The 16,820-nt window shown below is 34.8% G+C and overlaps 2 protein-coding genes across 2 annotated transcripts in view; both read left to right on the top strand.

Annotated features, from left to right (window-relative positions):
• Positions 1 to 4,525: 4,525 nt before the first annotated feature.
• Positions 4,526 to 7,236, top strand: LOC111714254 (phospholipase A-2-activating protein). Its single transcript, XM_023489318.1, has 5 exons — positions 4,526 to 4,665; positions 5,064 to 5,123; positions 6,537 to 6,632; positions 6,903 to 7,022; positions 7,148 to 7,236. The coding sequence occupies exons 2-5, from the start codon at positions 5,111 to 5,113 to the stop codon at positions 7,219 to 7,221; spliced, it is 303 nt and encodes a 100-aa protein (XP_023345086.1). The 5' UTR covers positions 4,526 to 4,665; positions 5,064 to 5,110; the 3' UTR covers positions 7,222 to 7,236.
• A 9,263-nt stretch (positions 7,237 to 16,499) lies between these two features.
• The window catches only part of LOC111714258 (GSK3-beta interaction protein), a 19,478-nt gene continuing 19,157 nt past the window's right edge, over positions 16,500 to 16,820 (top strand). Inside the window, exon 1 of the mRNA XM_023489324.1 lies at positions 16,500 to 16,607. The gene's annotated coding sequence lies outside the window, so the exon portion shown is untranslated. The remainder of the gene's footprint in view (positions 16,608 to 16,820) is intronic.

Genomic DNA, 16,820 nt, shown 5'->3' with positions numbered 1-16,820 from the left:
GTTTAATTAAATATTTATTCAGAAAGTTCATTTTATCCTTCCCTTTTTATTTTTTAAAGACATTTTTGATCGTTTGTTTTATTTTCCGACCCTTTAACAATAGAGCCATGAAATCAATACTACGCGGCAATTCTGACAATATTGCGCAACCCGGCCAAAGAGTGAATATCATTTTTTTATATTTTGATTAAGTTATGATGTTTCGGGCATTCTTGTCGTTTCAATTAAACGTTAGGTTAAAAAAAAGAGTGAGAGGGGGGGTCGGGTCTGTCCTAGTGAACGATTTTTGGACGCCTCCCCTCCTGTCAATTTTGTACATGACCATTCATTTAAGGCTAGGAGGCCGGGCGCTGCGGCCACTCCCGTATGAACTACTGTTCATTTGAACTAATGTTCGTTTGAACTACTGCACGTGGTACCACGTGAAAAGTTGAAATGAACAATAGTTCAAACGAGTTTATTTAATGCTCATTTGAACTATTTTCAGTTCAATTTGAATTATTGTTTATTTGAACTATAATATTATATATGAAATAAACAAAAAATTAGTTCAAATGAACTTAAAAATAGTTCAAATGGATCTATAAAAATAGTTGAAATTAACAAAACAATAGTTCAAATGGACATAAAAATAGTTAAAATGAACATAAAAAATAGTTTAAATGGGCAAAAAAAATATAGTTAAAATGGACAAAAAATTGTTCAAAGGAACAAAAAAATAGTTGTAATGGACAAAAAAATAGTTCAAATGGACATAAAAATAGTTCAAATGGACATAAAAATAGTTAAAATGAACATAAAAAATAGTTTAAATGGGCAAAAAAAATATAGTTAAAAGGAACAAAAAATAGTTCAAAGGAACAAAAAAATAGTTGTAATGGACAAAAAAATAGTTCAAATGGACATAAAAATAGTTCAAATGAACATTAAAATAGTTCAAATGAACATAAAATAGTTCAAATGAACATAAAATTAGTTCAAATGGATATAAAAATAGTTCAAATGGACATAAAAATATTTCAAATAGACATAAAAATAGTTCAAATGGACAAAAAAAATAGTTCAAAATGGACATAAAAATAGTTGGAATGAACATAAAAATAGTTGAAATGAACATAAAAATAGAACCTATCAATTTTGTACATGAGCATTTTTTTATTTTTCAGCAAATTAGTATTGGTCATGTGACCGCAGCGCTCGGCCCCTGAGCCTGTGCTAGCTGCAGCGCTCAGCACAGGCATGTGGCCGCAGCGCTCGGCCCCCTAGCATGTCCTAGCCGCAGCGCTCGGCCCAAAAATGAGCTTAACCTAACCTAACCCTAAATATACACTAATTTTATTAAAAATTATTGAATTATAGTCTTTCCTGGCCGCAGCGCTCGGCCCCCTAGCCCGTCCTAGCCGCAGTGCTCGGCCCTGAAATGAGCTTAACCTAACCTAACCTTAAAGTTATAATAAATAAATATTAATAAAGATGAAGAAAAAATGGTCATGTACAAAATTGATAGGAGGGGGGGGGGGTCCAAAAATCGTTCTCTAGGACAGACCCTTTTTTATTTAACCAGTTTTTTTGTAATGTTTTCTTTTGAACTATTTTTTTTCTCATTTGAACTAATTTTTTTTTCATTTGAACTATTTTTTGTTCATTTGAACTATTTTTTTGTTCATTTATACTATTTTTATGTACATTTGAACTATTTTTTATGTTCATTTGAACTAATTTTATGTTCATTTGAACTTTTTTTTGTTAATTTGAACTATTTTATCTAATTAATTGTAACTTCATAATTATAAATATATTTAAAAACTCAATTAGTAGAAACATAGTTCAGATGAGCAAGTAATGTGTTGATTTGAACTACAGGATATGACGTCATATCAGTAGTTCAAATGAACAATAGTTCAAACGAACAATAGTGCAAACGGGAGTAGTTCAAATGAGAATCCACCGAGGAGTGGGGGGGGGTCCAAAAATCGTTCTCTAGGAGATTACATATAATTTCTTAAAATCTCCCCTCACGTGCTCTTATTGGTAAATTCCTAGAAACGCTTTTGTACCTCCCCTCACCCACAGCAGTACGCTATTACTTTTTTTCTTCTCCCCTCCACCCAGACCCTCCATCCTTGTATTCTTATTTTCTCCTAGCAAACTTATCTTTCCTTTGCTTTATTGTAACGAATTTATTATTTTCTAATTTGGATTTAAAACAGTCCTTATCGGCGAGATAGGTCCGGTTTAAGGAATTGTTAATGAGTTAATAACAGTTTAAAAAAAATTGTTATTATATCCCCTTAGCCTTTTCTAGCCGCAGCGCTCGGCCTAGAAATCTTCTTTATCTAACATAACCCTGAAATAATACTAAATAAATACCCCCCGCCCCATCTTCTAGATAGCTTACTCTATTAACTTAGACCAAATCAGTTTGTTAATTATTTTTTTCTTTGTCAGGTTTAACTTTTCACATCTGTCTATTTTTTCTAAGTTATCATGTGTATATTTTTCTTGTCTGACTCTAGTTTCCTATACTTTCTGTATTTTTTTGGGAAAAAATTTGAGAAGTTTGGAGAGTTAAAATCGTTTTTTTTCAGCCTATCTAGTTTCTAGAACTGCTAAACTCTAGATTGATAAATATCTATCTATGTATATTCTAGAACTGCTAAACTCTGGATAAATATCTATCTATCTATATTCTAGAACTGCTTAACTCTAGATAAATATCTATCTATATTCTAGAACTCCTAAACTCTAGATAAATATCTATCTATCTATACTCTAGAACTGCTAGACTCTGGATTAATATCTATCTATCTATATTCTAGAACTCCTTAACTCTAGATAAATATCTATCTGTCTTCATTCTAGATATGCTAAACTCAAGATACATATCTAGCTATCTATATTCTAGAACTACTAAATTCTAGATATATATCTATCTATCTATCTATCTGTATTCTAGAACTGCTAAACTCAAGATAAATATCTATCTATCTATATTCTAGAACTACTAAATTCTAGATAAATATCTATCTAGCTATCTATCTATATTCTAGAACTCTTAAACTCTAGATAAATATCTATCTATCTATATTCTAGAACTACTAAACTCTAGATAAATATCTATCTTTCTTTATTCTATAACTACTAAACTCTAGATAAATATCTATCTATCTATATTCTAGAACTACTAAGCTCTAGATAAATATCTATCTATCTATATTCTATAACTACTAAGCTCTAGATAAATATCTATCTATCTATATTCTAGAACTACCAAACTCTAGATAAATATCTATCTTTCTTTATTCTATAATTACTAAACTCGAGATAAATATCTATCTATCTATATTCTAGAACTACTCAGCTCTAGATAAATATCTATCTATCTTTATTCTAGAACTACTAAACTCTAGATAAATATCTATCTATCTTTATTCTAGAACTACTAAGCTCTAGATAAATATCTATCTATCTTTATTCTAGAACTGCTAAACTCTGGATTCCCATGGATGATAATGTGTACAGTCTTAAGAAGACTTTTAAAGTAAGTTTTCCTCAAATTAGTTTTTCTGAATTGATTAATAATATTTTACATTGGTTTTTACTTCATAGTTCTAATTTATTTAAAGTTCACAAAGTAGCAATCTTTGATTGTTTGTCTGGTTTTTGTCTGTTAGATCATAACTTAGGAACCCCTTGACTGAACTGCCTCACATTTTAATTGGGGAACTTGGTAAACTTGGTGGGTTGTCTTTTACAGAGAAAGTTTTGTTTGCATCTAATGTTTCATCTTGATCATGGTTTGAGAATAAAACGAATGGATGATTTTTTATTATTGATAAATTATTAAAACATTGATTGCTTGATTTATGGATCCATTGTGGAAATTCGTCGATTGATTTTTTGAATGATTGGTTGGTTGGTTGGTTGGTTGGTTGGTTGGTTGGTTGGTTGGTTGGTTGGTTGGTTNTGGTAGGTAAATATATCCTTTATTCTTACAGGGTGGTAGGTAAATATATCCTTTATTCTTACAGGGTGGTAGGTAAATATATCCTTTATTCTTACAGGATGGCATGTAAATATATTCTCACAGGGTGTCGGGTTAATATATTCTTTATTCTTAATTTCGAATTTTCGAAATCCTAATTGCTTTAACCGGATTTGTATGGAGCATAATAATTTGAACAGCTTAGAGAAAAAAATTAATCTTTATAATTAATTTTAGAAGGTAAAATTAATCTTTATAATTAATTTTAGAAGGTAAAATTAATCTTTATAATTAATTTTAGAAGGTAAAATTTGTTTTAAAAAGAAAACAATTTATTTAGAAAATTACCAAATAAAAAAGAAAAATCTTCACACATGCTTATTGCCAATATCAGTATCTATGATCCAGATTTATCCTAGATGAACCACTGTCCCAACCATATTTAATTCTTGTGAAAACTATATGTTATAATTTTATAAACATACTTCAGAATTCTTACTAGAATACAATGCTAGTTCAATAGAAAGATTTTTTAAAAATTTCCTCCATGGAATGTGTATTCTAGGACGGAGGCATCCGGGGCTATCTCCCAGATGTCGAGGAACCACTCTTCCTCCTGGAGGGGCATACGGAGACCATCACCAGTCTCTTCGCAACCAAGTTTGGGACGCTTATCTCAGGTATAGAAATAATTCCCCCTATGGCATATAGGTTTACATCTAAAAGTTTATTTATCAGTATCAGTGTCCGTGTCCTGGGGGAGGAGGGTGGGGAAAAAATTATTTTTGATGATTTGGGGATAAAGATTAGAAATTGGACACCAAAACGTAACTTTTTCATTCTTATTTACTACTTTCCCACAAATTTGCATTGGTTTCCCCCCAATTCAGCATATAAAACCCCCCTAAAAAAAATTCGCTCCGCGTGAAAATATGAAATGATTTTCTAAATGGGGGGGGTGGGGGAAGAAAAAATAATTTGAGAAAAAATACACCCCGGTGTCGGTAGATCGGGAAGATTGGGCGGGAGGTAGATCCGTAGATCCGTAGTTTCGTAATCTCTCCTAAATTTATTTTAGGTTCCTGGGATAAAACAGCCAGGGTTTGGTTCAACAGGAAGTGTACAATGACATTAACAGGTAATCTTTACTTTGACTGTTGTTGTGATTGTTGTTTTGTACAGTGTGTACTGTACAATACTCTCTTAAATTGCCGACAATACTCTCTTAAATTTCCGACAATACTCTCTTAAATTGCCGACAATACTCTCTTAAATTGTCGACAATACTCTCTTAAATTACCGACAATACTCTCTTAAATCACCGACAATACTCTCTTAAATTGCCGACAATACTCTCTTAAATTGCTGGCTAAATTCACTATACAGAAAACTCTTAGAACTCTAAATGCCAAAAATACTATCCCAATTTTTGTCTAGAAGATCCGAAAAATTATTACAAATGAATATTTAGTTCATGATATGGCAGTATTGTGTGTACTGTAGGATCCCTAGACCTGGAGTTGGGATTTTACAATTATATCTTCCTGAATATTGTCTTAGTCATGATATGGCAGTATGGTGTGTAGGATCTCTACCTGGAGTAGGGATTATATATTCCTAAATAATGTTTAGGTCATGATATGGCAGTATGGTGTGTAGGATCCCTAGACCTGGAGTAGGGATTATACAATTATCCCTAGACCTGGTGTAGGGATTATATAATCCTGAATAATGTTTAGGTCATGATATGGCAGTATGGTGTGTAGGATCCCTAGACCAGGGAGTAGGGATTATATAATCCTGAATAATGTTTCATGATATGGCAGTATGGTGTGTTGGATCCCTAGACCTTGAGTAGGGATTATATAATCCTGAATATTGTTTAGGTCATGAAATGGCAGTATGGTGTGTAGGATCTCTACCTGGAGTAGGGATTATATAATCCTGAATAATGTTTAGGTCATGATATGGAAGTATGGTGTGTATGATCTCTACCTGGAGTAGGGATTTTATAATCCTGAATAATGTTTAGGTCATGATATGGAAGTATGGTGTGTTAAATCCCTAGACCTGGAGTAGGGATTATATATTCCTGAATAATGTTTAGGTCATGATATGGAAGTATGGTGTGTAGGATCTCTACATGGAGTAGGGATCATATAATCCTTAATAATGTTTAGGTCATGATATGGCAGTATGGTGTATAGGATCCCTAGACCTGGAGTAGGGATTATATATTCCTGAATAATGTTTAGGTCATGATATGGAAGTATGGTGTGTAGGATCTCTACCTGGAGTAGGGATCATATAATCCTGAATAATGTTTAGGTCATGATATGGAAGTATGATGTGTTGAATCCCTAGACCTGGAGTAGGGATTATATATTCCTGAGTAATGTTTAGGTTATGATATGGCAGTATGGTGTGTAGGATCCCTAGACCTGGAGTAGGGATTATATAATCCTGAATATTGTTTAGGTCATGATATGGCAGTCTGGTGTGTAGGATCTCTACCTGGAGTAGGGATTATATAATCTTGAATAATGTTTAGGTCATGATATGGCAGTATGGTGTGTAGGATCTCTACCTGGAGTAGGGATCATGATAACAGGAAGTGCTGACCGAACTCTCAGGATTTGGAAAACTGGTAAGATATCATCTTATACATTGAGCTTTTCTGTTTGTCTGTTATTGTTTGTTGGTTTGTTTGTATCTATTAAACGGCCAGTCAAAATTGAAACATTTTCCCTAGAAAAATGTTAATTTTAAGTTTTGGAAATCCACCAAAGAAAACAGGAAAGTCTGCGAAAATAATTTTTACGATGCATGAAGAAAACATCGCTGCTTAAAAGGCAAATTTTAAAAGCTTCTAGAAAATGGAACGCGAAGCGCAGTTTCAGAGTCTTGTATCATTTAGGGAAGTGCCAAGGGATACTGAAGGGGCATACTGATGCAGTGCGTGGAATCTGCATCATATCTCCTGATGCATTTCTCTCCTGTTCTAATGATGCAACTATCAGAAGGTGGAGTGTGGCAGGTATGTTGTCTAAAAATATTTGGATTCTGATTATTTTGAATATTTGGGTTGAATTTAATTTTATCGATTCAATAGTATTGTTTTTTTTTTATTTCTTGTTAATACTGATTTACTGTACTATATAGGGGAGTGTACTGGAACCTACTATGGACATGAGAACTATATCTACAGTATCAGTTTAATTAACTGTACTATATAGGGGAGTGTACTGGAACTTACTATGGACATAGGAATTATATCTACAATATCAGTTTAATTAACTGTACTATATAGGAGAGTGTACTGGAACCTACTATGGACATGAGAACTATATCTACAATATCAGTTTAATTAACTGTACTATATAAGGGAGTGTACTGGAACCTACTATGGACGTGATAACTATATCTACAGTATTAGTTTAATTAACTGTACTATATAGGGGAGTGTACTGGAACCTACTATGGACATGAGAACTATATCTACAGTATCAGTTTAATGCCAAACGGAGTGGATTGGGTCTCTTCGGGAGAGGACAGGTTAAACTTTGCGCTGCGCTGCGATTAGAGCAAAATGACAGAAATTTGTCATTTTGTAAATAAGTGCTTGGATTCAGGACCTAATAACCCAAGTAGGAAATATCAACCATAATATGCAGACAATATTTGATTTTGTCACAAATTCGTATAGACCAATGAGATAGCCGTTAAACTTTTTTTATCGTTCAATGGTCTGCCAAAACTTCGATAATGTTATTTAATAGTTGTTTTGTCGCCGATTTTTATTTTAAATTGACGATATATATTGAATCTTAAAGTAAATTTAACATTTTCCCAGTTTGGTTAAAGCACTTTGTAACCAAGTTTTAAAGAAAAACTCAAACGTTTTTTTTGACTTCCAACATTGAAGTTCTAATCCTAAAGAATTGGTGGTTTTAGATATCATAAGAAATTAGAGTTTAAGACAAGTATACAGGGCCTTTTTAGTTTTGTTTCAGATCCCATTTGTTTAAAAATTGGGGATTTTTTTGTTCATGTTTTTATTTTACCACGTGTCAAGTGTCACCTTGCGAGTTCAATATTTACAATCAAAATCTAAATTTAATTTTGTTTTACATTTCTAATTTGGGTCACAGAGAATGTTTCATCGTTGGATAACACAGTTCCCCCACAAATTTCATAATTGTAAAACAATGAATATCCTCTTTTTTGGATGAAAGGAAATGCGGGAAAAATAAAGCCAGTGTTTCTAAAACTTTTATTGTATAAAGATGTGCGTCTTATATCTTTCTGTATTATTAAAAAAACATTATAAATTTTTTGGTTAATTTTTACAAGAATATATTCTAGATCTATCATAAAGCAAATCTTAGAAAACGGAAATGATTTATATATTCCTAGAGTAAAATCAATTAAAATTGGACTGCTAGGAGAATAAACTAATTATATCTAGATCTATTCGTGTCTGGGAGAATAAACTAATTATATCTAGATCTATCTGTAGCTGGGAGAATAAACTAATTATATCTAGATCTATCTGTAGCTGGGAGAATAAACTAATTATACCTAGATCTATTCGTGTCTGGGAGAATAACAGTATAGTACAAACTCTGTACCTACCTGCCCTGAGTGCGTGGTCTGTATGTGTGCTGGAGAGTGGAGATATTGTTGTAGGATCTAGTGATTCGACGATTAGAATATTTTCTAAAGATCCAGCCAGGTATATTTATATTTTGTCACAAATGGAATAATGGGACTGTAAGCGTAATTTGCTAAATGCAACGATATCCTTTAAACCGTTATTTGTTCATCGAGTACAGAGAGCTCCAAGTGTAAATCTCTCAAATAAATCTTGAATTGCTGTAAAACTTGGTGTAAGCTGCGTACAGTTTGAACTTCACATAGCTGATCTGTTACTTGTGTCCCTTGAAAATATCGAATATTTTACGCAAAAGGCGGTTTTCAAAATTTTGAAAGTAAAAGTTTATTTCTGCCACTTCTAGAATGAACACGCTTACCTGGGAGAAGGTCTCTGCAGTAAAGGGAAGATAGGAAGAGTAGGGATAGGACAGCGGGCACCACCAAAACACCTAGAACTAGATCATGGGTTAGGGGGGTAGACCCAGAAGTAGGTTGCATATAAGGTTTGTTAGTACGAGTATGGAAACAGAGATAAGAGTACAATCTGAGTACAGAGAGAGGGAGTGAGTTGGAGGGAAAAGGTAGGGTATAGTACAAAGGAAAAACTGTAGTGAGAAAGGAATAGAGTAGTAAATAGGTAGTCTAAACCGCAAGTAGGTGTATGACATAGTTGAAAGCAAAGCAAAAGGGTGGTGGGTGGGTTTGAAGTAAACGTATATGTAGACGGTAAACGTAGATAAATTGATAAATTGATAAATTGATAAATTGATAAATTGATGAATAAGTTGATGAATAAGTTGATACATTGATACATTGATACATTGATATATTGATACATTGATACATTGATAAATTGATAAATTGATAAATTGATAAATTGATAAATTGATAAATTGATAAATTGATAAATTTATAAATTGATAAATTGATAAATTGATAAATTGATAAATTGATAAATTGATAAATTGATAAATTGATAAATTGATGAATTGATGAATTGATGAATTGATGAATTGATGAATTGATGAATTGATGAATTGATGAATTGATGAATTGATGAATTGATTGATGAACTGAAAATGTATCAATGAACCCGATAGCGACTCAGAGCAGCCTGGCAAGGACTTTTTAGAACAGGTCCCCCTGGGAGAGGTTACCACTCAAATTGCAGAATCTGTAAAGGAACTGTTGATACCTGCAATACAAGATTCATTTCCTATAGAAAGGATTGAGGATCGAATCGAGGAGTTAGCTAGATTGGCAGAAGGCTCTAGTCACAGCCATGCAATTACCAATCAAAAGCTGGGAAAGCTTTCTGAATCACCTAATGCTGTTAAAGTGGAGCTTCAGGCTGCTTCTGCCGCTAGGATTAGGGTTGAAGAGAAGCTAGATAGGCTACTTGCAACCGAGGAGAGGAGGTTTAATCACACAGATCAAGGTGCTGATACCCCTCCTCCTGCTCCTAGGATTTCACCTTGCTACTTCTGTGATAGTCCAAATCACAAGCTTGCGGGGTGTCCTGTTAGAACACGCTGCAAGGGCTGTGGAGGTGATATGCACCCGTATGATAAATGTGATCACGTTTCAAAGACGTGTGAAAGATGCGGTTTAGTGGGTCATAGTATCAGAGTTCACTCCACTAACAATGTTGAACTTCGTGAGCTGCTTATCAAGGAACATCCACAGGAATTCAAGCATTTCCTGGTGCCTGAGGCCATGCCTGCTCCACGTAACAGACCCTCCAGAGGTCTTAGGGTGGGACTCTATAGAGGATTCAGAGATCAAGAGTCTCCAAGTTCCAGAGGTTATGAGGCTCACCAGGGAGGTCGTGGCCAAGACCATGGTGAAGTTGATCAGGGAAACAGAACGCGTGGACGTGGGAGTTTCGGAAAGGGTAGAGGTTTCATCCGTGGTAAATAGCACCCATTCCGATATGAATAAGCTTTAAATATTGGGTAGGCTCTGTAGTTGAGCATAACCCGGGTGATAGAAACTTATTTAAGTGCATTTAACCCTGGTTTTATATAAACGCATATTTATTTATAAATTAATGTAATTCCGGTGTAGGCAACATATAAAAAATTACGTAAAATTATGTTATTCGTATTTATCAATTTTTCTATTTCGCATTTTCGGTTCCAAAGTCTCGTATAGTCAGATTTTTATCAATCTTGTTATCTAGTTTTGAGACTGTTTTATTGCATTTGTATTTTATTAATCAATTTTCTATTACGCATTTTCGGTTCCTCAGTCTTGTATAGTCAGATTTCTATGAATCTTGTTATCTGGTTTTGAGACCGTTTTATTACAGTTGTAATTCTGTTTTTCATCTTAATTGTGGATCCTAATTTTCTAATGCAGCTTTTTTGGTTTTACGTATCCGATAACCTGTTCGGTGTTTAATAATAGTTTTTGTACACAATTATACTCAATAAATTATAATCTATTTTTATTATCCAGTAATTAGTTTGGGTTTTCTGAAGCGAAATATTAACAGTTTTTGCAATTATACACAATATTTTATAATCTTTTTTTCCTAGTAATTAATTTGGTTTTTTTCTGCAGCGGTTTACTTAAAATTACACAACTTAGTTAAGTAAAGTATTTTATGTTGAAAAGAATACCTGTTCATACTCCCAGCCTTATTCACTTAAACATGTTAATTTGTAGATTGGTTGACTAGCCAAAAGTTGCTGTTATATTGTTCTTGTGTTCGCTTTCCTTGTGTCAGGTTGTTCACAGGTTCATTATGGTTATTTGTAAATTGGTTGACTTGTCAAGTGTTTACTTGGTTCTGGTCTACTTCTTCTTGTGTTCATTTGTCCTTGTGTCTAGTTGGTCATAAGTTCATTTATGTTAGTTATAGATTGGTTGATGTGTCAAGTGTTCACTTGGTTTTGGTTCTGGTTTAATTCTTGTGTTCATTGGTCCTTGTGTCAAGTTGGTCATAAGTTCATTTATGTTAATTATAGATTGGTTGATGTGTCAAGTGTTTAATTGGTTTTGGTTCTGGTTTAATTCTTGTGTTCATTGGTCCTTGTGTCAAGTTGATTATAAGTTTATTTCTGTTCGGTAGTTCGGTTAACTTGTCAAATTGACAAGTCAAGTGTTTACTTAGGTGATGATCATTTGTTCTTGTGTTCATGTGTCCTTGTGTCAAGTCGTTCATAGGTTCGTTAATGTTAATTTGCAGATTGGTTGACGTGTCAAAAGTTTAATTTGTTCTGGTTCACTTCTTCTTGTGTTCATTTGTCCTTGTGTCAAGTTATTCATTTGTCCTTGTGTCAAGTTATTCATTTGTCCTTGTGTCAAGTGGTTAATAAGTTCAATTAGGTTAATTATAGATTGGTTCTGAGTCAATTCTTCTTGTGCTCATTTGTCATGGTGTCAAGTTGTTAATAAGTTCAATTATGTTAATTATAGATTGGTTGTCTTGTCAATTTTTTTTACTTGGTTCTGATTCAATTCTTCTTGTGTTCATTTGTCATTGTGTCAAGTTGTTAATAAGTTCAATTATGTTAATTATAGATTGGTTGTCAGGTCTTTTTTTTTACTTGGTTCTGATTCAATTCTTCTTGTGTTCATTTGTCATTGTGTCAAGTTGTTCATAAGTTCAATTATGTTAGTTATAGATTGGTTGACTTGTCAAAAGTTTACTTGGTTTTGGTTCAATTCTTCTTGTGTTCATTTGTCATTGTGTCAAGTTGTTAATAAGTTCAATTATGTTAATTATAGATTGGTTGTCTTGTCTTTTTTTACTTGGTTCTGATTCAATTCATCTTGTGTTCATTTGTCTTTGTGTCAAGTTGTTCATAAGTTCATTATGTTAATTAATAATTTGGTTGACTTGTCATGTGTTTACTTGTTTACTGATCTCTTGTTGGCGTGTTTGCTTGTTCCATTTTTATGTGTTCACTTGGTCAATTGGCTATGTTTATGGTTATGTGTTTAATTGGTTTTCTTTTTTCTTTTCACTTGTTCATGTGAATCTGTGTTTGGGTGCTCATTTGTTTGTGTGTTAGTGTGTTATTGGGACATTTGTTAATAATTTCATAATCATTAGGTTAAGTAATCAATCTTTTACGCAATAAATTAAGATTTTTTTTAACCGTGTATAATCTATGTACTTAATTTCAGAAACGAAATTATCTGATCCTTCCAGGGCACTTTCTTGATACGTATAATGGGTAAAGCCAGGAATAAACAAAGGGCAGGCATTAATTTGAATAAACCCAGCCAAATGGAGGTAAACCAATGCTTAAGAGTTGTACATTGGAATGCTAATGGCATCATGCAAGATACTAAAATCGAACTTCTGGCAGAAGTTACGATTTCTGAGCGAATAGATTTATGTTTCATAGATGAAACTCTCTTACAACATGGTAATAATGATAATTTATCGTGCCTCAAAAATTTTACTACCTACACCAAAGAACGGTCTTTTGGTAGTAAAAAAGGAGGAGGAAAAATGACAATAATAAGACCTGACCTAAACCATACAAGATGGGATCCAGGGCTAGCTATGTTTCCCAATCTTGAAGCGGAAAGATCATGGATTCTAGTTCATGAGAACGGGAAGCAAATAGCCTTTTGTTCAGTATATTGTGCGGCAGAAGTACATAATGAACAATTTAAGGTATGGAATAATGAGCTGTATATGATGATTAAATATGAAATGGAAACGATTAAAAGCGAGGGTTTTGATTGCATTATTTTAGGCGACCTAAATGGTCATGTAGGAAACGATGACAGAGGTATTGATGGAAATAGCCCTGATATAAACTATAATGGAAAACTACTCAGAGATTTCATTGATAGTAATGATTTAATAATGATTAATGCTGATAAAACCAAGTGTTCAGGATTATTCACAAGGACAAATAGCAACTCTGCGACGTGTATTGATTATGTGTTAGCAGACTCTAACTCAGAGGATCTAATCATGCAAATGACAATAGACTCTAATAAAGAAGTGCTCTGGGGCAGTGACCATTCTTCAGTACTGATAGAATTGAACATGGGAATTATACTGGATCAGGGCTATATCACCCCCGAACCAAAGGTTCCAAACCCATCAAAGAAGTCAGCAGCAAGTTATGCATCAACACTTGACAGACTATTGTCAGAGCTTTCTGATCCTGGTATGGATCTAGAAGAAAGATGCAAACTATTCCAGGAATCTGCAATAAAAGCAGCTCAACTAACTGGACATAATGTGCACTTAAATAAGGCTAGGTCTTTTGCTACATGCAAATCAGTCAGAAAACTTCGTACAAGATGTATTAAACTCGAATCCAGCATAACAAGAAGATTACATTGGACTAAGGCTAACAACCTAGACCCTAATTCCCATTTTCCAAACTGGCAGTCAGATAAGAATGAAGCTGAGGAGCTCAGAATACGGTTTAGGGATAAGGTTAGGCAAAAAAAGGCAGATAAAAGACTAAAATGTCGTTTGACTACCAAGGTAAATTCCAAGCAGTTCTGGGCCTTAGTACGGAGAGCAGAAAGGAAAAGAGGGAGCTTATCAGCAATAAGAGATGTGAATGGTAATATAATAACAAATAGAGAGCTTGTAGAACAAATTGTTTTGGAACAATTAGCCCTAATCTTCTCGGGAAAGAGCTCCCCAATATTCTCACACAGAAATGAACAGATCATTAAAGAATCACAGGTCAAGTCAGAGTACAATTGGAGAGACTGGATAATCCCTGAAAACGATGAGGACATGTTTGAGGCTGAAGTGTGTGCACCAGTTTTAGAATCACTCGTACGTGAGGTCATTAATGGACTAAAGAACGAACGGGCCCCTGGTGTCGACAGCATAACCTCATCAATGCTTAAGTTGGCAGGCCCAGGAGCAGTAACATTTATTACTTCCTTAGTCAATGACATCCTTAGTGAAGGTAAGGTACCAGAATCTCTTCTGGCAGGGAAAATGACTTTGATTGACAAGAAAAAACCCTCCCTGCTCGTGATAGGTAAAAGACCTCTTACGGTCTCCAGCGTGCTACTCAATCTGATTACAAAGATAGTTCACGCCAGAATGGATCCAATCTGTGAAAGAGAGGGTTTCTATGGCCCAGTGCAGTTTGGATTCAGGAAAGGGAGATCTACTTCAGATTGCGTGTTCACCTTGCTGGCAGCTATTAGGAGAGCAAAGAAGAAAAATCACACAATTTCTTTGGCTTTCTGTGACATAGCGAAGGCCTATGACTCTGTAAATCGTGAGCTTATGTATCTTAAGCTTGATTCTCTAGGGTTTGGTGGACGAGTCAAGGGCTTGATCCAATCCATGTACTTTAATGATAGTGTTAGGGTAAGATTGGGTGGAGGTTTATCTAGCCCATTGTGGTTTACCCGGGGAGTTAAACAGGGTTGTGTTCTCTCTCCCCTGCTCTTCTCCTTGTACATTTCAGGTCTTGGTAAGGTCCTGCATTCTATGAAAGAGGGGGTTAATTTCAACGGAGTATATATCACCGCCCTTTTTTTTGCTGATGACCTTGTACTCATATCTCGTACTAAGCGTAGAGGAATGGATCGTCTCCTAAAAGCTGTCCATAAGTTTTGTACTGATATGGATATGAAGTTGGCAGTGGAGAAAACAGTAATACTAGCGTATGGAACAAACCAGAACCATGGAAAGTCACTGAAGGAGAACCGGATATTGAACAGGCCTTGGTGGCAAAATATCTCGGGATTGAAATTAGTTTACAGGGTCAAAATCTAATCAAACCTCGCGAGTCCAAAATGATAGGGGGAGCACGCACTTACGCTCACACTATCATGGGCTGCACTCGGTCAGGCTTAGATAGAGCCCTGACTGCCTACAGGCTATGGGAATCCTGTGCAATCCCAGGATTCTTGTATGGGACAGAAGCAATGGTCATTTCCAAAACAACAGTTAAGGAACTGGAGAAAATCCAGCACTCAGTTGCCTCGTTCATTCTGCAGCTTCCCCAGTCGTCTTCCCAGGTAATGGGATGGATGGAGGCAGGTTTGCAGCCAATCCAGCAGCGCTTGGATACAAAATCCGTGCTCTTTGCTCACTCTCTCATAGCAGGGAAGAAAGATCCGATTACCAAGGCAGTAGTAGATGCCACTCTAGCTGATCTGACAGACCCTTGGACTAAAAGAGTGCAAGCCATCCTAGAAGAGGCTGGAATACATGATCTAGTCAACATATCGAAGAGAATGCTTAAGAGACGGATGCGAGAGCACCATGTTTCACAGCTCCGACAGGCGAAATCGGACCATTCATCGTTGCGATGGCTGACTGAGCCAAAAGACTGGTTCAAACTGCAGGTTCACATAAATGACTCAAAGCAGTGTGCAGTTTTGAACCAGATAAGAGCAGGTGATGCAGGTCTGGGAAATTGACGTCCCAATCACATGGGCCTTACGTACAAGGAATGTCCATGGTGCTCAGCAATTGGTATCAGAGTACTGCTGAATGAGCTGCATGTCATCCTTGATTGTCCAGGATCAGGACATGCAAGGCGGGCAACAGGAATTGGTGTTTTTCTGAAGGCCCATCAAAAAAGACAGAACACATTTTGGAAATGGCAAGAATGGGCTATAATTTTATGAATTGTGATTATCGTAATTCATGCACATTAATTGTTGAACTATAAATTGTAAGGCGTCTGATAATCTGATTATAACTGTAAATTAATTCCGGGTCTTTCTGATTAAAACTGTACTCTCATCCATGTATACGGCTCAGCTACAAGTTACTACTATTAATTAGTAATTAGTAATTATAATATTAATTGATAGATTTAATTTTCATAATAATATATAAAGATTGTCCCAAAATAACCAGATGAAAAGACGACATTAAGTTGAGTCAGCTGTTTTGCGTAGCAGGTAGTTTCGAATGTTTACTCACACAAGGCCACTTCACAGTGCACAGTTCTTCTCTATATAGTTTTCAAGTGAACAATTATTCAGTGTTATTAGGAAAGTAAGTAAAAGTTTGATTATATTTAAGGCAATTATAAACATGTTTTAAATTCAATTATGGAAAGTGCTTTAAAGTTGTTAAATGAGCAAATTCATTCATATCATAACAAAGAAAGCAGAATAGGAATAAAGTTGAAATTTAGGACATTTGGGTCTGGATAGTTTCCTAGGGAACAATTTTTGGATCCCCTGAGGCCCCCCCCCCCCCCCCCCC

This window comes from Eurytemora carolleeae, unplaced genomic scaffold (genome assembly GCF_000591075.1).
Source record: "Eurytemora carolleeae unplaced genomic scaffold, Eaff_2.0 scaffold1404, whole genome shotgun sequence".
Classification (NCBI taxonomy): Eukaryota; Metazoa; Arthropoda; class Copepoda; order Calanoida; family Temoridae; genus Eurytemora; species Eurytemora carolleeae.
The sequence above is the reverse complement of the archived record's forward strand: the minus strand, read 5'-3'. Positions and strand labels throughout refer to the sequence as shown.

What these genes read in the sequence shown, in the direction of transcription:
- LOC111714254 (XM_023489318.1), top strand. An exon ending in TCTCAGGATTTGGAAAACTG is followed by an intron (nt 6,633 to 6,902) that starts GTAAGATATCAT and finishes TGTATCATTTAG; the next exon opens with GGAAGTGCCAAGGGATACTG. An exon ending in CAGAAGGTGGAGTGTGGCAG is followed by an intron (nt 7,023 to 7,147) that starts GTATGTTGTCTA and finishes TGTACTATATAG; the next exon opens with GGGAGTGTACTGGAACCTAC.